This window comes from Cervus canadensis, chromosome 30 (assembly GCF_019320065.1).
Source record: "Cervus canadensis isolate Bull #8, Minnesota chromosome 30, ASM1932006v1, whole genome shotgun sequence".
Lineage (NCBI taxonomy): Eukaryota > Metazoa > Chordata > Mammalia > Artiodactyla > Cervidae > Cervus > Cervus canadensis.
Window position 1 is genome coordinate 43,416,523 of NC_057415.1, and position 21,065 is coordinate 43,437,587.

Consider the following 21,065-nt stretch of genomic DNA (forward strand, 5'->3'; position numbering starts at 1 on the left):
GCGGGGGGAGGGGACTCCCCACGAGCCCACCGGAGTCCCTTGGAAGATGATCCAGCTGAGCGAGGAACAGGGAGGGGCAGAGATCGCCTGGAGCTGTGGGGAGGGGGCTGGGAAGTGGGGCCTGGACTCCAAAATCCATCGGCAGGTTCCCAGATGACGGGACGACTCGCTGACCCTCTCCCAGCCTCAGCCGTGGGGGAGGACAGGAGGGAGGAGGGACGCGGGTCCAGGCGCCCGCAGTGACGGGTGACGTGGCCCTAGGCTCGCAGTGCGTCCAGAGAATCAGCGGAGGAGAGGCAGGGCCGGGAGGAAACCCAGGTGGAGGCATGGGGTCGTGGAAGAGGGGGCAGAATGCAAGTGAGAGACAGTGAGGCCGGGTGTGGGGGCGGGGACACAATCTTACGTTCCTCTGGGCGGAGGGGAAAGTTCATAAATATGTAACATTGTAAATACCTTCTCACAGCCCTCCCCCCCCAGGAGGGACCCATCTGGTGTGCTTACAAAATATAAATATGTATGATATGTAAATACATTCTCTTGCCCCCCCCCCAGGCACCCGTCCAGTGTGTTTACAAAACATAAATATGCATAATATGTAAATACATTCTCATGGCACCCCCTCCAGGAGGGACCCGACCGGTGTGCTTACAAAAGGAGCCAGACGACTGTACAGTGGTGGGATTTATTCACCCGGGCCCGGTCAGCGTGTCCTGATCAGGCAGTGGGCAGCGTGTGAGGGTCCGCTCACTGCGCCCCAGGTGTCCAGGCTGATGTGAGTGCTGTCTGACTCTGGCCGGTGAGCAGCGCACACGCCCCACAAGGGGGCTCCTACTTGCAGAGAAGGACTTGGGATCCACAGGCCGGGCCCTAGGGAGAGAAGGAGAGAAGCCCTGGGGAGCTTCAGACCAATGGGAAGCCACGTGCCGCCCCCTGGAGGCTGGCGAAGCACCTACAAAGACCTGGTCCCCGGCCACCTGGCCCCTCCTCGCTTGGGGGAGGGGGAAGCATTCTTGGTTCCAGGCTTGCAGGCAGGTGCCAAGGCTGATTTCACTCCGCCTCCAAGGACGGGATCATTTTAGCTCTGAACACCACCTAGCCCTGAATTCCAAGCAGGCCCCGGGGAACAGTAATGACTTTTAAAATATAACCCCATTGGGGTCATTCATGCTTATAAGGTAAAAATAGTGAAAAGCTAGTTCGACTGATCTTTTCACACTGATTATAACTGTTTCCTTTTTTAAGAAGCGCACTGTAAAAGTTGACGCTTTCTTTCGGCTTCTGGCTCCTCTGCAGGCAGCGTCAGCCGGTACTTGAGACTGGATGCTGAAGCCTGAAGGGACCCTTGGGATGGTAGCCTTTCGTACAAATGAAAGGCATTTCCAGTCCTTTCCCTCCAGGTCATTGATTCCAATGTGCCTCTACTTTTTAAAAAAGTAGGTTAACACTTTGACAAATTAGCATCTCCCGTGAATGCAGTTCATAGAAGGAACCGGGCAGAGGGAAGGTGCCCTGGGGGGTGGAGCTGGCGTCAGATAGAAAATCAGGAGGGGCCAGGCTGATGGCCTGCAGCCCCAGTGCCTCCACTGACTCCCTAGGTCTTGACAGACACCTGTGAGGTTGCAAACCTCAGGAAGGCCCGCTATGAACCCACCTGCTCTGCAAGCCCCACGGAAGCGTCCGGCGGTGGAGCGCTCACGTCTCGGGATCCTTCTCCCTCTCCCTCCACGGGCGGCAGCGAGGACTTGGGGTCAGCGAGCGTCCTGTGGATAAACGTGCCCTCTCAGCGGTCGTCACCTAGAGGGGCCCGCGCCAGGCAGCCTCCAAGGGCCACTCCCAGCAGCACCAGCTCACTCCTCAAACACAGAGATGTGCTTTAGATTCAAGCCAACATCTTGGTTTAGAAAACAAAACTGGAAACTCCGTGGAGCGCGGCTGGAGGCAGACGCCTGGGCCCCACTGGAGCGTCTGAAGAGGCTCTGCCTCAGGGAACCCAGCACCACCCCCAAGTGAAGAGCGGGACAGCAGACGTCACGGTGTCGAAATGGGGGCGACTGGGACGCTTCTCAGACACAAGCTCAGGCTGAGCCAGTGGGGACTTTCAGAAACGCGTCCAAAGGTGTGAGGACGCCTGACTCAGGGTGGGCCATCAGCCTTCAGCTCTGAGCGACCCTGGGGGAGGGTGTGGCAGGGAAGGCGGGGTGCTGAAGGGGCTGGGTCCCAGGTAGGGGGTCCTGGGGCCCTGTGAGTGGGAAGGAGGGAAGGAGCAGGGGAACTGAGACGGGACCCACGGAACACGGCGTCATGGGCTCTGCCGGGCCAGGGGCCACGTGGGATACCAGCCTCCCTGGATGGCGGGGCAGGATGCCTGAGTCTGGGTCCCCTCGCTGGATGGCGGGGCAGGAAAACTGGGCTGAAACTGCCTCTACTCAGCCCCTTAACACAAGAACACAGCTCCATATTTTTCTCAAAGATAAACTGATAAACAGCAAAAAACTGACAGTAACAAAACCACACTCTGTATACTGTCTGCAGCCGCTGTTACAGCGACAGTAAGGAACTTGCCCTTTAGGCCAGCTCTGGGCTCTGGCCGGCAGAGCGGGCGAGGCCAGCCTCCCAGCAGGTCACCTCCCTGTGAGGAGGAGGCAGGACGGGGAAGCAGGTGCGCTGACCCGAGGTGTGTGCATGGAAGGTTGGCCCTTGGGCCCAGGAGAGGCTGCCCCGCCTGGGCCCCATCCCAGCTTCTTGAGGGTAAGTGGGAAGCATGCAAATTAACCCTTCTTTCCCCAGTTACAATAGCATTCCAGTAGAAACAGCACAAAATGCAGCTGCCAGCTGCCTAAGGCACAGGATAAGGCTTGTCCTAAACAAAGAGATTCTGAGGACTTAAACCTCAGGCCCTGAGACTCAGGGTGGGAAACTCAGGACAAATGATGAAACGAGAGCACATCGGAGGAACTGAGGTGGAAGCCTCACCTTCCCGCTGATGGACTGAGGACTGACTGGTAAACACAATATGGATGAAATTTACCCCAAAAGGGTTGACCTGAGAAGTTCAGACCGCAGGAGTAACTCGGCAGAGAAGCTCTCAGGACTGGAGACTGATCAGCAAGATGGATGGGCCCAGACAACCGATCACAAACCAAGCTTTTCATGCAAAAGTTGCACAGAAAAATATTTATCTTGGTGAACATAATTTCAATGAGATAATGTAAACAGTGGTGTGTTTTCATTGCATGAAGAAAGCTGATCAGACAGTTGGTTTGATGGAGTTAACTGTTGATCAGTCTTTCAGTGGAAACATGTCAATGCTGGCGTATTTCTGGTTGAAATAATTATGTTAATAGTCATTACCCCAAAATGTACAGGCTTAGATCCAAAATAGTAGGGGAGGGATAAATGGCGGGGGGGAGAGAATCAATACAGAAGGAAGGTCAAGGCCCCCAGAGCACCAGAGAGGTGCCCTAAGAGGTGTCTGTCTCTGTCTCTGTCTGTCTCTCCATCTTTCTTTCTGTCTCTCTCCATTGTCTCTGTCTTTGTCTCTCTGTCTCTTCTCTGTCTCTGTCTCCCTCTCTGTCTCTCTGTCTCGCCCATCAGCCCCCTCCCTTCCGCGGGGCTGGAATCATCAGGGCCGCAGCGTGCAGATGCCCAGGGGCTCAGAGGAGCCTCTGGGAGAGGGAGCTGTGGGTTAGGCTCCTCCCATCAAGGCTCTGAGGATGCAGAGTATCCAGGGCCCGCGTGCAGAGGCCTGCGTGGTCCCCATAAAGAACTCCTGCCCCTCCCCTCTCTGTCAGCAGTCTCCCTCCCCCCACGGGCTGACAGGTGGCTCAGGTAAGAGACACTTCGCAAACCAAAGTCGTGTCTGTAGGGACTTCTCCAGGCTCCAGAGTCTGCAGTCAAGTGTGGCAGGTGCTTCCCTCCCAGACTCCCTCAGGAAGGTACTCATTCATCCACGCTGATGATCTTAAAGAAAACAGCTATTGCTCCCGAGTGTGGGGGCTGGAGGCACAGCATTCTTCATAATAATAGGTGACAGATGTTTGACTGCAAGGTCTACAAACGCAAAACTGCACCCAAATGCTAAGCTATGGTAACACCAGCTTCACAGTGGGAGCGTGAAAAGCTCCCAGCTGATAGCTGTAGCTCACAGCTACAGAGCCAGCTGATCGGGGCTGCTTGCCTAAGCCTGTCTCATTTTCATTGCTTAATTGATTTATCGGTATCTAAGGGTTTTAAGAACTGGTAATAGCTAAACTTTCAGGACCAAGGGATTGTGAAAACACAGGGGCCATTTCCTGATGCCATCCCCTTCTAAGACTCCTGGTCTGCAGTCAGGGTAAGTCATCTACCGGTGTGCGAGAGGCGCTGAGCTCTCGGGAAGACAAGACACCCAGCACAGGCCCCTGGGAGCAGAGGGTCAGTGTGACGTGCGGACATGGGGTGGGTGCTACACCCGAGTCTTAGAAGCAGGACTCCTGCAGCCAGCAGTGGAGAGCTGGCCCCCAGGCTGACCTGAAGGTCAGCCGGCATTAGAGGCTCGTCAGGGCGGTGGGCCTGGGCCCTGGGCCAGTCTGCCCACATGGTGACTGCCACGCAATTTGTTAAGTGCACACTGGACGCCCAGCAGCAGAGCCGGGAGCTGGGAGGCCACAGCAGCGGTGGGGGCTGGGGGTAGGGCTGGGGTCCAGTCTCCCAAGGGGTGGACACAGCCCCCTAGGGGAACCTCGCACTTGGCTCTCACCCCCAGAAACACACAGACCTGGTCATTTGTAACAAAAGTTCACCTTTCAATTTCCCAGTTTCTCCGGAGTCTGCTCTTGAGGGAAAAGAGAGGAATGAAGAATAAGGTTCTATCCAGGAAAGACACTCTTCTCTGAGAAACCTTCGTTAGATCAAGAACCTTCGTCATTCATCACAACCACTTAATCTGACCAGCGATCTGGTATCACCGAGTCTCCATCCGAATGGTGGACACCCTCTGCTGTGTAGGGTCGCTCCACCCTCATCATTTCGAGCTGAAGGGGAGTCAGGAAGGCAAATGGCTCTAGACACAGATGGGTGCCAGTGGAGACAGCCGTGACCTCCACCAGCTTCAGGACAGCCGGGCCCAGGGTGGGGAGCCGCTGCGAAGTGGGGACTCACCACCTGCAAACCACCGTCCAGGTGAGGCCGGCCAGACCGCAGATAAGCACGGCGCCCAGCACCAGGGAGACCACAGACGCCCGCGGGAGCCTCCCGGAGTCTGGAACAAGGGCGTAGCCGGTCAGCGAGCCTGCCAGCCAAGGACTGGGGCCAGCCTGCCCACCCGACCCCAGCCCGGGCGCGCCGACCCTGGGAGCCCAGCAAGCTCTGTCCCGCTGGCCGCCCATTCCCTGCTCGCCTCTGCTACTCTCGGAGCTGAGCTCTGCTCTGTGCTGAGCTCTGCTCCTCTCGCGGGAGCTTTGCTGAAATGTCTCGCCCTGGTAACAGGAGCTGGTGCAGGAGCCGGAAGCCAAGTTAAGATTCCAGACCTGCAGCTGCGAGGCTGCGTGATCCTGAGCAAGCTGCTTATCCTCTCTGTTCTGCACGTGGGGCTCAAACACCGTGCTTCCCCCTCAGAGACAGTTCAGGGGGGTTGAAACTGTCTAAGCATCTGCAGCAGGGTCTGCACCGCCCCCCCAGGGGTTCATGGCCTCCTGTGTCTCAGGCACAAACCCGCGGCACCCTGCTCCCACCCAGTGTCAGAGGACGTGGTAGTGGGGAAACGCAAGGCCAGACGACGACCTGCAGTAACCCTGAGTGTCACACAGACACCCCCGGCTGGCACAGGGAGGCCGCAGTCACCCCGAGTGTAGCACAGACACCCCCGGCTGGCACAGAGGCTGTGGTCTCACCCACACAGGTCCTGCCATCCTCGCCGGGCACGTGGGGGTCGCTGCACTCACACTGGAAGCCACCCTTGGTGTTCTTGCAGCGCGCGGATGCGTGGCAGGGGGGGTCCACTTCGTCCTCACACTCGTTGACGTCTGCACGCACGACGGGAGGTCAGTACCCAGCCCCCTCGCCCCTCCCCAGGAGGCCAACCCCTCCCCGGTCCTGTCTCTCGTCCGGAGCAGGGGGAAGTCACCCCAGGCCTGCCCCTTCCATGGCGGCCACCAGGCCCGTGGCCCCGCAGTGGGCCCGGGGCAGGCCCCTGGGACAGGGCCTGGAGGCTCAGACCATGCAGGCCGCTGGGCCTCGCTCAGATGCAGAGACTCGGCCTTCCTGGGAGACGGTGGCGCCCTCGAGTCAGCCCACCCCAAGCCGCAGCGTCCAGCCCCACGGTCCACACTGGGTCCACCGCTGAGGACATGCTGGCTGTGCAGTGGGAGCCAAGACCTGACCCCGGGCCTGAGGGTGGGGGCGCAAGCTGAGCCCCCAAAACGGGGAGCATGTGCAGCCTCTGCGGTCTGCCGCCTGAACCCATGACCATGCCAGTTCCCCAGGCTCCGGTGTCTTAAGTAACTAGCCCTCTATTCGGCCGATTCCAGGAGACTTGGGCTAGGGCAGGACGTGCAGACAGAAGATGCGTCCTGCACACTCCACGACCACACACACTGCCCCACACTCTCCGTGGGCCCTGCGTTTGGAGGCATAAGTGAGCAGGGGTCAGCCTTTGCTGACCGAGCCCCCACCCCCACCCTGGACCCCTGAGACGGGCTGTAACTCAGACCTCGGAGCAGCCAGCCTGTTCAGAATCCGGCTGACAGCGCTGTCAGCCCGATACCACCCTGTACCCGTCTCCGGGGAGCAGTCAGCCCGAGATGTGAAACCTTATGTTAGGAAAAGGCGGGAGGTGTGAGGACGTCGGGTGTGGAAGGGCGATGCTGCCCTCCGACAGATGGTTCCGTTCCCTGAGGGGCTGTGTGACCTCCCTGGAGAGACCGTGTGACGGGGCCCCGGGGCGGAGCACACTCTGGGCGGGGGTGAGCTCAAGGCACGGACTCTCCTCTGCTCTCCTGGTTCGAAGCTTTCTTCCTCCTTCACTGTCCTTCACGGGCCCTGGGAATAGAGCTTTGGGGTCACAGACACCCGAAACAAACAGCCAGCGTGGTGCACAGAATGGCCGGGAGGTTTAGGCGGAACAGAGGAAGGCACGCCCACGACGCCACGCCCGGTGCGAGCGGGGCGCTTGCGCCCCAGGGCAGGTGTGTGCCGGCCCCGCGGCCCCGAGGACCGCGGCCCTAGGCGAGGCGGGCACTTCCGCTCCGCACCAGCGCTAACCGGAAGCAATGCTACGACTTCCGCTCCTGAAGGGTTACCTGCGGGACATAAGTATGGGAGTGACGGAGAGCAGGTCAACGGAGACAGCAGACGCATCCACACGTCACCGCATTAAGCCCAGCCGGGTTCCCGGGGAGCCACGCTCCGACGGAATCCGGGAGGGAGGCCTCGCCCGCCATCCTCCCCGAGTCCACTGCGCTCATGGCCTAGCCCTCACCTGGTGGGGCGCCCGCCACAGCCGCGCCCACGTCCTCCGGGGCAGATCTGGACGCGTGACGAGGCAGAAATGCCCTCACACCCTCGGTTTCCAGGCAGCACCCAGTGCCGTTGGCTCAGCTCCAGGTTGAACCTCGACGTCGCCCAGGGCCACTATCTCGCTGCCTGGTCATCCTTCTCGCACCTGGAGGGAGCATCTGCACCTTCCCTGCGGCTGCCCCCTGCCTCTCCTGGGCGCCCCTCCACGACGCAGAGTCTAGAGGCCGGCGCCCTTCTGGGACAACACTTTAGAATCCCCAGAATTGGAATGAAAATCTTGTATCGTGATGACGTGTACAGAACACGACAGTTACCATCTTCCCTGTTTTTCAGGGCACATTCTGGGAGAATTAGGTACCTTCACAAGCCGTCAACTTAGGACCACCCTGCATCTCTCGATGTTTTCATCTTCCCAGAACTGAGCAAACTGGATCTTGCTTTCCTTTCTTGTGAACCAGCCCGATTCTTGCCTGAGTCCACCTCCCACTTCTCTAAGGTCCTACTAACGCGGTTTATAATGGCGACCTCTCCTGGAGTCTGGGAGGCATCCTGCTTCTGCTCGGGGATCTCGGCTCTGGGTTCCTCCAGGAGCAGGAATGCTGGGTCCCCGCAGAGAGGAGACTGAGGTCTCGCCGGGAAATGGCGACCTCCAGTGGGGACTCCGCTCCGTTGATGTTTCCAGTAGAAACACCTGCTTCATGGCAGGACTGGCTCTGCGAGCTCCCTCCCACAAGCCTCCCTGGGGTTCCCGCCTCTTCTGCCTCCTCTGTCCTTCCCGGGTCATTCACTCTGTGAGCAACTGTGAGGTGACTCCTGGGGCTTCATTTCTAGAAAGATGACTGAGGGACGGGGGCCCCTGGGAGGGCATCCTTTATCCAGGAAAACAGTCCCTGGAAGGCAATGATACCCAGAGGCACTTCTGCGTGAGTTATACTTATGTGTGCATGCATTGGGGGTTTGCTTTCAGTTCTTTTTTTAAATTCAAGTGTAGCTGCTGTACCATATGATGTAAGTTATTTTACATTATAATGTGATATGCTATATTATACAAATTATAATGGGCTGGTGCTAGTGGTAAAGAACCCTCCTGCCAGGGCAGGAGACACAGGGTTTGATCCCTGGGTTGGGAAGATCCCCTGGAGGAAGCCATGGCAACCCACTCCACTATTCCTGCCTGGAGAATCCCCAGGGACAGAGGAGCCTGGTGGGCAACAGTCCATGGGGTCACAAAGGGTCAGACTTATGACTGAAGTGGCTTAGCATGCATGCATGCACACAAATTATATTACATAATTTATATTATGTTCACTTCAGTAGCTCAGTCCTGTCCGACTCTCTGTGACCCCATGGACTGCACCACGCCAGGCTTCCCTGTCCATCACCAACTCCCGGAGTGTCGTCCCCTTCTCCTCCCGCCTTCAATCTTTCCCAGCATCACAGTCTTGTCAAATGAGTCAGCTCTTCGCATCAGGTGGCCAAAGTATTGGAGGTCCAGCTTCAACATCAGTCCTTCCAGTGAATATTCAGGACTGATCTCCTTTAGGATGGACTGGTTGGATCTCTTTGCAGTCCAAGGGACTCTCAAGAGTCGTCTCCAACACCACAGTTCAAAAGCATCAATTCTTTGCTGCTCAGCTTTCCTTATAGTCCAACTCTCACATCCATACATGACTACTGGAGAAACCATAGCCTTGACTAGTCGGACCTTTGTTAGTAATGTCTCTGCTTTTTAATATGCTGTCTAGTTTGGTGATGGAATTCCAGTTGAGCTAGTTCAAATCCTAGAAGATGATGCTGTGAAAGTGCTGCATTCAATATGCCAGCAAATTTGGAAACTCGGCAGTGGCCACAGGATTGGAAAAGGTCAGTTTTCATTCCAATCCCTAAGAAAGGAAATGCCAAAGAATGCTCAAAACTACTGCACAACTGCACTCATCTCACACACACTAGTGAAGTGATGCTTAAAATTCTCCAAGCCAGTGTTCAGCAATACGTGAACCATGAACTTCCAGATGTTCAAGCTGGTTTTAGAAAAGGCAGAGGAACCAGAGATCAAATTGTCAACATCAACCAGATCATCGAAAAAGCAAGAGAATTCCAGAAAAAATATCTATTTCTGCTTTATTAACTATGCCAAAGCCTTTGACTGTGTGGATCACAATAAACTGTGGAAAATTCTGAAAGAGATGGGAATACCAGACCACCTGACCTGCCTCTTGAGAAACCTGTATGCAGGTCAGGAAGCAACAGTTAGAACTGGACATGAAAAAGCAGACTGCTTCCAAATAGGAAAAGGAGTACGTCAAGGCTGTATATTGTCACTATGCTTATTTAACTTATATGCAGAGTACATCATGAGAAATGTTGGGCTGGAAGAAGCACAGCTGGAATCAAGATTACTGGGAGAAATATCAATAACCTCAGATATGCAGATAAAACCACCCTTATGGCAGAAAGTGAAGAAGAACTAAAGAGCTTCTTGATGAAAGTGAAAGAGGAGAGTGAAAAAGTTGGCTTAAAGCTCAACATTCAGAAAACGAAGATCATGGCATCCAGTCCCATCACTTCACAGCAAATAGATGGGGAAACAGTGGAAACAGTGGCTGACTTTATTTTTCTGGGCTCCAAAATCACTGCAGATGGTGACTGCAGCCATGAAATTAAAAGATGCTTGCTCCTTAGGAGGAAAGTTATGAGCAACCTAGAACAGCATATTAAAAAGCAGAGACATTACTTTGCCAACAAAGGTCTGTCTAGTCCAGGCTATGGTTTTTCCAGTGGTCATGTATGGATGTGAGAGTTGGACTATAAAGAAAGCTGAGCACTGAAGAATTGATGCTTTTGAACTGTGGTGTTGGAGAAGACTCTTGAGAGTCCCTTGGACTGCAAGGAGAACCAACCAGTCCATCCTAAAGGAGATTAGTCCTGGGTGTTCATTGGAAGGACTGATGTTGAAGCTGAAACTCCAGTACTTTGGCCACCTGATGCGAAGAGCTGACTCATTGGAAAAGACCCTGATGCTGGGAAAGATTGAGGGCAGGAGGAGAAAGGGACAACAGAGGATGAGATGGTTGGATGGCATCACCGACTCAATGGATATGGGTTTGGGTGGACTCCGGGGGAGTTGGTGATGAACAGGGAGGCCTGGTTCATGGGGTTGCAAAGAGTCGGACATGACTGAGCAATTGAACTAACTAGGTTGGTCATAACTTTTCTTCCAAGGAGTAAGCATCTTTTTATTTCATGGCTGCAGTCACCATCTGCAGTGATTTTGGAGCCCCCCCCAAAAAATCTGCCACTGTTTCCACTGTTTATCCATCTATTTCCCATGAAGTGATGGGACCAGATGCCATGATCTTAGTTTTCTGAATGTTGAGCTTTAAGCCAACTTTTTCACTCTCCTCTTTCACTTTCATCAAGCAGATTTTTAGTTCCTTTTCACTTTCTGCCATAAGGGCGGTGTCATCTGCATATCTGAGGTGATTGATATTTCTCCCAGCAATTTTGATTCCACTGCCAATTGTGCTTCTTCCAGCCCAGCGTTTCTAATGATGTACTCTGCATATAAGTTAAATAAGCAGGGTGATAATATACAGCCTTGGCAGACTCCTTTTCCTATTTGGAACCAGTCTGTTGTTCCATGTCCAGTTCTAACTGTTGTTTCCTGACCTGCACACAGGTTTCTCAAGAGGCAGGTCAGGTGGTCTGGTATTCCCATCTCTCTCAGAATTTTCCACAGTTTGTTGTGGTCCACACAGTCAAAGGCTTTGGCGTAGTCAATAAAGCAGATATAGATGTTTTTCTGGAACTCTCTTGCTTTTTCGATGATCCAGTGGATGTTGGCAATTTGACCTCTGGTTCCTCTGCCTTTTCTAAAACCAGCTTGAATATCTGGAAGTTCATGGTTCATGTATTGTTGAAGCCTGGCCTGGAGAATTTTGCGCATTACTTTACTAGCGTGTGAGATGAGCGCAATTGTGTGGTAGTTTGAGCATTCTTTGGCATTTCCTTTCTTAGGGATTGGAATGAAAACTGACCTTTTCCAATCCTGTGGCCACTGCTGAGTTTCCAAATTTGCTGGCATATTGAATGCAGCACTTCTAGGATTTGAACCAGCTCAACTGGAATTCCATCACCTCCACTAGCTTTGTTCATAGTGATGCTTCCTAAGGCCCACTTGACTTCACATTCCAGGATGCGGTGAGTGGAGCCGGGATTCTGGCTCTAGGTGAGTGATCACACCCTCATGATTATCTGGGTCATGAAGATCTTTTTTGTACACTTCTTCTGTGTATTCTTGCCACCTCTTCTTAATATTTTCTGCTTCTGTTAGGTCTATACCATTTCTATCCTTTATTGAGCCCATATTTGCATGAAATGTTCCCTTGGTATCTCTAATTTTCTTGAAGAGATTTCTAGTCTTTCCCATTCTATTGTTTTCCTCTATTACTTTGCATTGATCTCTAAGGAAGCCTTTCTTATCTCTCCTTGCTATTCTTTGGAACTCTGCACTCAAGTGGGTATATCTTTCCTTTTCTCCTTGCTTTTCACTTCTCTTCTTTTCGCAGCTATTTGTAAGGCCTCCTCAGACAGCCATTTTGCTTCTTTGCATTTCTTTTTCTTGGGGATGGTCTTGCTCCCTGTCTCCTGTACAATGTCAGAAACCTCTGTCCATAGTTCTTCAGGCACTCTTTCAGATCTAGTCCCTTAAATCTATTTTTCACTTACACTTTGTAATCCTAAGGGATTTTATTTAGGTCATACCTGAATGGTCTAGTGGTTTTCCCTACCTTTTTCAATTTAAGTCTGAATTTGGCAATAAGGAGTTCATGATCTGAGCCACAGTCAGCTCCTGGTCATGTTTTGCTGACTGTATAGAGCTTCTCCATCTTTGGCTGCAAAGAATATAATCAATCTCATTTTGGTGTTGAACATCTGGTGATGTCCATGTGTAGAGTCTTCCTTTGTGTTGTTGGAAGAGGGTGTTTGCTATGACCAGTGCGTTCTCTTGCCAAAACTCTATTAGCATTTGACCTGCGTCATTCTGTACTCCAAGGCCAAATTTGCCTGTTTCTCCAGGTGTTTCTTAACTTCCTCCTTTTGCATTCCAGTCCCCTGTAATGAAAAGGACATCTTTTCTGGGTGTTAGTTCTAAAAGTTCTTGTAGGTTCATAGAACTGTTCAACATCAGCTTCTTCAGCATTACTGCTCAGGGCATAGACTTGAATCACCATGATATTGAATGGTTTGCCTTGGAAACAAACAGAGGTCATTCTGTCATTTTTGACACCACATCCAAGTACTGCATTTTGGACTCTTTTGTTGACTATGATGGCTACTCCATTTCTTCTAAGGGGTTCTTGCCCACAGTAGTAGATATAATTGTCATCTGAGTTAAATTCACCCATTACAGTCCATTTTAGTTTGCTGATTCCTAAAATGTTGACGTTCATTCTTGCCATCTTCTATTGGACCACTTCCAATTTGCCTTGATTCATGGACCTAACATTCCAGATTCCTATGCAATATTGCTCTTTACAGCATCGATCCTTGCTTCCATCACCAGTCACATCCACAACTGGGTGTTGTTTTTGCTTTGGCTCCGTCTCTTAATTTTTTCTGGAGTTATTTCTCCACTGATCTCCAGGAGCATACTGGGCACCTACCAACCTGTCTATCCCATCAGGAAGCTTCCATAAGCCTCTTATCCTTCTCCATCAGAGGGCAAACAGACTGAAAACCACAATTGCAGAAAACTAATCAGTCTAACCACATGGACCACAGCCTTGTCTAACTGAATGAAACTATGAGCCATGCCATGTAGGGCCACTGGAGATGGACAGGTCTTCGTGGAGAGTTCTGACAAAATATGGTCCCCTGGAGAAGGGAATGGCAAACCACTTCAGTATTCCTGCCTTGAGAACCCCATGAACAGTATGAACAGTATATTATGTTACACTGCAATATTATACAAGTTATTTGAAAAATGCAGACTCTGCGGTCAAGTCTTGCAGAGACACACCCGTTGAGCCACTGACCTCGACAGACCGGGGGCTGGGAGTCCCAGCCGCGCGGCGTGCAGGTGACCTGCTCCGGCCCGTGGAGCTGGAATCCGTGACGACAGGAGAACACCAGCACCCGACGCCCAGACTCGTCGCAGAGCAGGAAGCCCCCGTTCTCCACTGTGTCCGGGAAGCCGCAGGCGTCGTCTGGGCAACCGGGCGCCAGGGACCACAGTCAGCGCAGCACACCTTCCGGCCCCTCCTCCGGGGCTGCACCCCCAGCCTCCCAGGATCAGGTCCCCAGTCTCCTTCCGCCAGGCAGGACCCAGCTCCGGGCCCCGCCCAGCTCTGGCCCTCCGATGCCCGTGCCCCGGTCAGGCCTCTAACTCCTCCCCTTGTATCAGCCTTGCCCAGGCTTCCCGCCCACCCCCCGGAACCCCGTTAATCAAGTGCGACACAGTCCACATGGCGCATGGCGGGGACGGTCTCAGCCATCTGGCCACCCTCTGAGCCTGGGAGTCGCAGTGGCTCCTGGGCAGGTACGGGCTGTGCCCCAGGGAGCAGCTGAGCAGGAAGCGCCCCCAGACCAAGCCTACCCTCCCCTCCCCTCCGAGACACGGGGCTCCTGCCCCCAGACCCCGTCCGTGACCCCCGAAGAGAAGCTCGCTGTTCCGGTTCCGGTACCTGGAGGGGGGGCCTCCCGCCAGGCGCGCAGGTCCATGCCCGGGATGCGGTCACATGACTCGAAGTCCCGGGGCCACTGCGCCACCTGGAAGGCGTCGCGGGGCACGCGGGTGAGGCCGGTGTTGTCGCAGATGACGCGGGACAGCGAGTGCTGGCCCAGCTCACGCCGCTGGGCCTCGGTGAACACCGCGCGATGCTCCCACCAGAACCTGCGGGGGACACGCGTGAGGACACTCCTGTGAGAGCGCTGGCCGGGCCCGCCGACCCACCCCGGTGCCCACACTGCCCCCGCCGTGGCCTGAGACCCCCCCCACAGGGCAGCGCACCGGGCGGCCAGGGGTCTCGGGAGCAGGACTGGCCCTACCAGGTGGTGACGATGAGGAGGAGGGCCTCCAGCCTCAGGAGGGCCTGCAGCCTCAGGACAGGCTCCAGCCTCAGCAGGGCCTGCCCTGCAGGATCTGCCTGGGGCCCTCCCCCAGCCCGATGGACGGATCGCAGGACAATCCCAGTGCTGGAGATAGGCTCCCTTCGTCGCCAGACAACACACTGCCATCAGAGCCCGGAGCCAGACCTGAGAGCCAGTGCGCTCCCCTTGCTCCATAGTGTGAAACCCCTTCCTGCGAGGGGAGCCCTCTGCACCGCCCGCCCTGGCCCCTCAGAGGGAGCTGGTCGGGGCCCCTACCGGTCACCATCCCTCAGGGCCTTCATCTGCTTTCCCACGAGGCAGGCGAACAGCGGACCGGTCCGCGCCCCCGGAAGGAAGCTCTCCGCCAGGCCTCCCAGCCACACGTCCATGTTGTCGGGGTGCCCGTACAGGTCCAGGATTCTGTCTGCCACGCTCCCGTTGGCAGTGGCCGCGCCCAGGTCAGCCCGGGTCTCCAGCCTGGACAAGCCGCAGAACTGCCGCCACTCATTGTACCCTGCGGGGAGAGGGCCAAGGCCGCCTGTCCCCAGGGTCTGGACGCCCCCCGCCCGCCCGCCAGCTGCGGCTGTGGCTGCAGGATCCTGGCCACAGCAGCGCCTCTAGGCCCCTGGCCCGGCAAACCTCGCACCAGACAGTTCCAGCCCTGGGGGCGGCGGGGTCTCCCGGAGCCTGTCCACAGACCAGCGGGGAGTCCTGCCCTGCTGCTCGCTGCTGGCCTGGGCGGTTCCCCCAGGAGGGCTCCACCTCAGCCCGGTGCCGCGGCTGGGACGGGCCCTGGGACACGCACTCTGGGCAGCGGGCATCCCTGCTCTCCACCAGGGACGCCTGGTAGACTCCTGTCTCCCTCCCCGGGCTCTCAGCGCTGTTGTGTCTTTATCACAGAGTCTAGGCCCGACGAGAGGGTCTTTACTCTCCCCAGCGACCAGGAGACTGGACCAGCGACAGCCTGGAGGCACTGGGGTAGCGCCCACTGGCCCCGAGGAGGGTCAGGGAGGGTCGGGGGGAGGGGGACACTGCATTCTGGGGCCCGACGTGCTGCTGTGTGCCCGGGAAACGGCCTCGCTTCCCCGGCTCGCTCCCCCTGGACACCTGGGCCCCTTCCCCGAGCAGCGGCTCAGGACATCGGCTGCTCCAGTGTCAGAGGAAAGCTGAACGGCCTTCAGTCTCATGACTAATGTGCCTTACAAGCCGCTTCTTGGATGCGGGCAAAGCCGCAGGTTCGGCTCGCTGAGCATGGAGGCCCACCTGGCAGGCCGTGGTCCCGGCCCCGCTGCAGGTTGATGGACGCCAGGTCCAGGGTCCCTGCGTCTGAGAGCACGAACAGCCTCTCTGTCAGCTCCTCGTTCAGCAGCTGGTCCTGCACCTGCAGCTTGGCCGGTCTTGCCAGCAGGCCCCGCATGACGGGGTCCACGCCGCCTGGAGGTGGCAGAGAAGAAAGGTGCGCCCCCAGCTGAGTCCTGGGAAACAGAACAGGCCTCGATGGCAAAGTCGGCTGCTTCGGAACAAGCGTCTCTCATGAGCTCAGGAACCACCCCGCCAGGGATCCCCAAGTCTCCCAGCCCTTGGGTGCTGCCTTACGATGGAGTCCCCCTTCCGGACCCCAAGAGTCCAACCATGATGTGCGTTGGAAGGGACCAGATGGCGGCTTAGGGGCAGGGCGGTTGTGTTCGTTTCTGAGCCACAGAAACATTACAGCAGAAGGAAGCGCTCGCTGAGTCTAAAGCGCAGACCAGTGAAGGAAGCCCAGATGGCTGAAGGCGCCCAGGGCCCTGCCTGGGAGTTCTGGAAACCCGGAACACCGGAGAGAGTCTGATGAACAGGGTTTGCCGTTTAAAAAGCACTTTGGCTGTGCTGCTGCTCTCCAGGGCGTCTAGCCAGCAGGCAGGATGCCACCCGGCCCCTCTTCTAGAGGGCGGGCCAGGAGTGCCCACCTTCCTCGAGGAGCCGCCAGGGCCGGAAGAAGGCGTCCCTCAGCAGCAGGCGGGGCCCCGGGCTCTCCTGGAAGCCGGCGTCCAGCCGCCGCACCAGCGGGTGGATGGTGGCGTGGCCGAAGCGGAAGGCGGCCGTGGAGAACACGTTGGAGACGGTGGGGTCCACGCTGGGGTCATAGCCCCTGTAGGGACCCACATGCTGCCCAAAGGCCTCGGGGCCCAGGATCCTGGGGATGTAATCGCGCAGCGTGATGATCTGCGGACAAAGGAGAGCTGGTGGGAGCCCGGCCCGACACGGGGCCCCAGCCTGGGCCACGGGGAGGGGCTTCTTCCTGCACAAGCCTGGGGGCCGCCGCACCCCAGAGTTGTCTTTGGGGGTCATGCCACTTGTCAGGGGAGGAGGAGACAGGAACTCTATCTGTTCCAAATAAATTCCCGAGTTCTCGGCCTTTGTGGAGTTGGGTCAGAGACAGTCCCAGACGCCCTCTGAGCAGGCCTGGCCCAGCAGGGCTCAGCGGCCTCTGCTCTGACCCCTCGGTGCCTGGGCTTCCCTGGACCAAAGGCGGACAAGGGGCAGGCCCATCCCATCTCGAGGTCGCCATGTGGACCTGGACAAGACCCGCCTTCCTCCTTTGTAACACAGGATCTACAGGGTCACCGAGGGCTTAAAGGGCTGCTGTCCAGGGTCTGCTGCAGGAGCACCCACATCAGAGACCGGTGAGTGGACACTACCAACTTAAAACAAGGCCCTCCATCAGCCCCGTGAGACCCGTGGATTCAGTAATGGTGTCTGTCGGGTGCAAGTAATTTTTCCAACATCACTCAACTGAGAATGGCCAACTTGACACTCCATTCAACATCCTCTGATTTGAGGTTTAAAATATCATAATCATCTTTTTGCTAATTTGTGAATCTCATTCAGATTGCTTTCCCTTTTTATTTTCTCCATTGTCTCCAAAATAAATCACAGTAATTGGGGAACCCTTCTCAAAGGGTTTCCACGAGGATTCAATGAGTTAAAACCCCCGGAGCACTTAGAATGGTCTTGGCATCTGGGGAGCACCGGTGGGCAGAGCATTACTGCAGCTGCGGCGGCCGCGGTCTCCTGCGGAACGATCACCGCCAGAGGGATAACCGGCCTTCCAGGGGATGCGGCGCTTCCACGGGGCCGCCAGGGCCTTAGTGCTTCAGAATTGGGGGGGTATAAATCTCACCCCGGGGGCCCACGCAGCCCCGCGCAGCCCCGCGCAGCCCCGCGCGCACCCAGCCGCGGCGCTCACAAGGCCCCCCGCCCCGCGCACCTGGTGCAGCGCGCCCACCACCTTGCGCGCCTCCTGGTAGGCGGTGTCCGCGCTCCAGTGCGCGTTGAGGGCCTTGAGCGCCGCGGCCAGGCGGTTGTGCTCCCGCAGCCACAGCGTGTGCAGGGCTGCCAGGGCGGGGACCTCGCTGGCGCGGCCGTCGCCGGCCAGGAAGCAAGGTGCGCGGGTTCCGGGGGCGCTGGGCTGGGGCGCGCAAGCGCGGGGCGCGGACGGCGGCGCGAAGGGCAGGAAGGCGCGTCCCGCGTCCTGATAGCGCGCGTTGACGCGCAGCAGCCCCTCGGCGCTGGTCCAGTTCCGCAGCCGCCGCTCCGAGGCCGCGGAGCTGCCGTACACGGTGGACGCGTCCAGGAACGAGGTCAGCCCGTTCATCTGCTGGCGCGGGTTGGCGGAAGACAGGTTGCCGAACAAGGCGCCTTGGGTCCCGGTGCCGCAGGCGGCCGTGGAGCGGTAAAAGGGCAGACAGACGGGGCCCGCAGCGTTCGCTGGGAGCTGGGAGAGCGGGAGTCGGGTTAGCGCGGCCTGGGTCCCTCCCCAGAGGCGCTAGGCGCTCGGGCTGCCCAGACCCGACGGCATCGGCCTCTCTGTGCCAGCCTGCGCGCAGCCCTACCCCAGGTCAGGGGTATCGGACTGACGCGCAGCTGCGCAGATGCCCGCTGCCCCAAACTTCCCTCTGGTTTTGCCCCGCCTGGGGGGACACCCCTGCGGATTTCATCAATGTGGGTGTGAGGCTTGGGGAGCGCCCCATCTGCTGGCTCTCCTTGCCTCTCCCCCAACCAGGAAGCTCCTCCTGGGTGGGGCCCGCGTCTCTCCAGCCCTTCCTAGCTCAGGGCTCCTAGTGGGGAATGCTGCTGAGCTAAGGTTTATGGAGTAAATGTGAGTGAGTACTCCCAGCCCACACATTCTTTGCTCAAGGGGAGGAAATGTCCCTTGCCAGCCTCAGAGATTCTTTCTTAGGAGAAGTCACTGTAGGAAAAGTACAGTAAAAACCCTACCTGTACATCTCCTTCCTTGCAGGCAGGGGGGAAACCAGAAGAATATTAACAGAGAACGGTTCTGCTAGCTCTGTCAGAAGTTCCTAGGCTCCTGCCTGAAAGCTAGCGGTTGAATCCCAGGGGTCTGTTAGGAAGGCAGGTGCGCTGAGGATTCAGGGCAGGGCTGTTCTCTGCTTGGCTACGTGTGACAGCTGACAATAGCCACAAAGCGGGAAGCAACCAACCCCAGTGCTCACCAATAAGCGAACCGGTTAAATAAGTTGTAATTTGAACACAGTTGGGTAATGAGAGTCATTTAACAGCCCGGTTTCTGTCCATTTGATGACGTGGAGCCGTGTGTAAGATTTATTAGTAAGCGGCTCACGCTGTGTTCACATCATGCACGCAGTAGGACACAAGAGATGTACGTAAGGTGTGTGTGCATGCTCGCTCAGTAGTGTCCGACTCTGCGAGCCCATGGACCGTAACTCGCCAGGCCCCTCCGTCCATGGGATTCTCCAGGCAAGAATACTGGAGTGGGTTGCCATTTCCTTCTCCAGGGGATCTTCCTGACCTGGGATCAAACCTGTGTCTCCTGCATTGGCAGGTGGATCCTTTACCACTGAGCCACCAAATAAGGTATAAACACACACACACACAGATAATTTTAATTTCTTTTTTTTCTTTGGCTCTGTGGGGTCTCAGTTCCCCCACCAAGGACTGAACTGGCACTCTAGCCTCTGGACCACCAGGAGATGCCCATACAGATAATTTCATACCCATTCATGTGCAGATACTTTCTGGCAGAAAATACAGGAAATTCATCACAGCCGTAAACATCCCCCCCCCCCACCCACCTGGGAACAGTACAAAGAGTGAGCCGTGTTTGAGACTTTAACGTGGTATCTGTTAGTTTCATAATAAAGTGAGGGACATTCAGAAATCCTACCTGTATGGGAAAGCATGGGCTTCGGGGCTTGCAGGTCAGCTGGCAGTCAGCCCCCGCCCCGGGGGCAGAGGGGCCCGTGCTCTGCGGCGTGAAGGCGATGTCGTGGTCGATGTACTGGCCCCACGCCGTCAGGAGGTCAGAGTACTGGTCGTCGTCCGTCACAGCCTCATTGGAGGCGTGTAGGACGCGTCGGGTCACCTCCCGGACCTGGAAGGGCAGACCAGCCGTCATGTGCGGGAGCCACCTGCCCACGGGCGTGCGGAAGCCAGCACCTGGCAGTGAGGGGCCAAGGGCGAGCCTGCGTCTCAGGGGCTCCACGCCGCGCTTAGGGCCCTGGAGACCCCCGACTGTCCTCCTCGAGATTCATCGCTCTGTGCTGATTTGGGGCCAAGAGGGCAGGAGGAGAAGGGGACGACGGAGGATGAGATGGTTGGATGGCATCACTGACTGGATAGATATGAGAGTAAACTCTGGGAGTTGGTGATGGACAGGGAGACCTGGCGTGCTGCAGTCCATGGGGTCACAAAGATCGGACACAACTGAGCGACTGAACTGGTTTCTTCATTTGTAAATAAAATACAAAATGTCCATCTTCCGGGAGTGGTGTGGACATTACACTGAATCCTCCAGGGATTAGCTCCAGATCGTCCATGGCTGAGAGGGGGTGCCTGGTGCCCGGGGGTGAGGGAGAGGGTTGCTCCCCAGCATTGAAGCCCGTGGAGTTTGCCTGGCCCGAGCTCAGACCTGTTTGGTGTCAGTGGCTTTTTTCCCACTTCTCTGTTTGTGACCCCGTACGTGTACACCTGCTATCCTGTGCTTGTCCCACTACTGCATTTTGGGGCCAGACTTCCTTTCTGGTTTCTCAGGTCCCAAAGGAGGGAGGCTTTGCCCCAGGAGGGGTCACACCCAGAGCTTCCCCAGCCCTGATTCAGATTACTCAGAGGATGAGATTTGGGACTCTGAAAACGGTGAGAGTTAGATCAGATTTGGGATTCTGAGTTGATGCTGTGATGGCTGAGATGATGGGGGCCTTGGAATGAGGTAGGTGGGTTTTGCACATGGATTGGGTCTGACATTTCTGGGGTCTGAGGGTGGACTGGTAGCAGGGTGATAGCCCCCAGAGATGTCCATGACTGCATCCCTGGAGCCCTTGGCAACATCACATGGCTAAAGGGACTTGGCAGGTTTGGTGACTGTAAGGACCTGGAGCTGGGGGCGAGCCTAGATTCCAGGGGGATCTGATCTAACCACATGGGTCCTTAAAACCTGAGACCCTTCCCTGACTCACAGG

The 21,065-nt window shown here is 56.4% G+C and overlaps 1 protein-coding gene across 2 annotated transcripts in view; it reads right to left on the reverse strand.

The window, feature by feature from the left end:
* Window positions 1–663: 663 nt before the first annotated feature.
* Window positions 664–21,065, reverse strand: part of TPO (thyroid peroxidase) — a 35,125-nt gene continuing 14,723 nt past the window's right edge. The window contains exons 7-17 of one of the 2 annotated variants that reach the window (XM_043453822.1): window positions 19,775–19,981; window positions 17,837–18,343; window positions 16,536–16,791; window positions 15,850–16,020; window positions 14,863–15,100; window positions 14,181–14,389; window positions 13,533–13,703; window positions 5,871–6,002; window positions 5,140–5,239; window positions 1,652–1,760; window positions 664–867 (exon numbers count right to left, since the gene is read on the reverse strand). In XM_043453822.1, the coding sequence (XP_043309757.1) occupies window positions 829–867; window positions 1,652–1,760; window positions 5,140–5,239; window positions 5,871–6,002; window positions 13,533–13,703; window positions 14,181–14,389; window positions 14,863–15,100; window positions 15,850–16,020; window positions 16,536–16,791; window positions 17,837–18,343; window positions 19,775–19,981 (2,139 nt within the window). In that variant the 3' untranslated portion in view covers window positions 664–828. The remainder of the gene's footprint in view (window positions 868–1,651; window positions 1,761–5,139; window positions 5,240–5,870; window positions 6,003–13,532; window positions 13,704–14,180; window positions 14,390–14,862; window positions 15,101–15,849; window positions 16,021–16,535; window positions 16,792–17,836; window positions 18,344–19,774; window positions 19,982–21,065) is intronic. The other variant, XM_043453823.1, reaches the window with a different exon arrangement.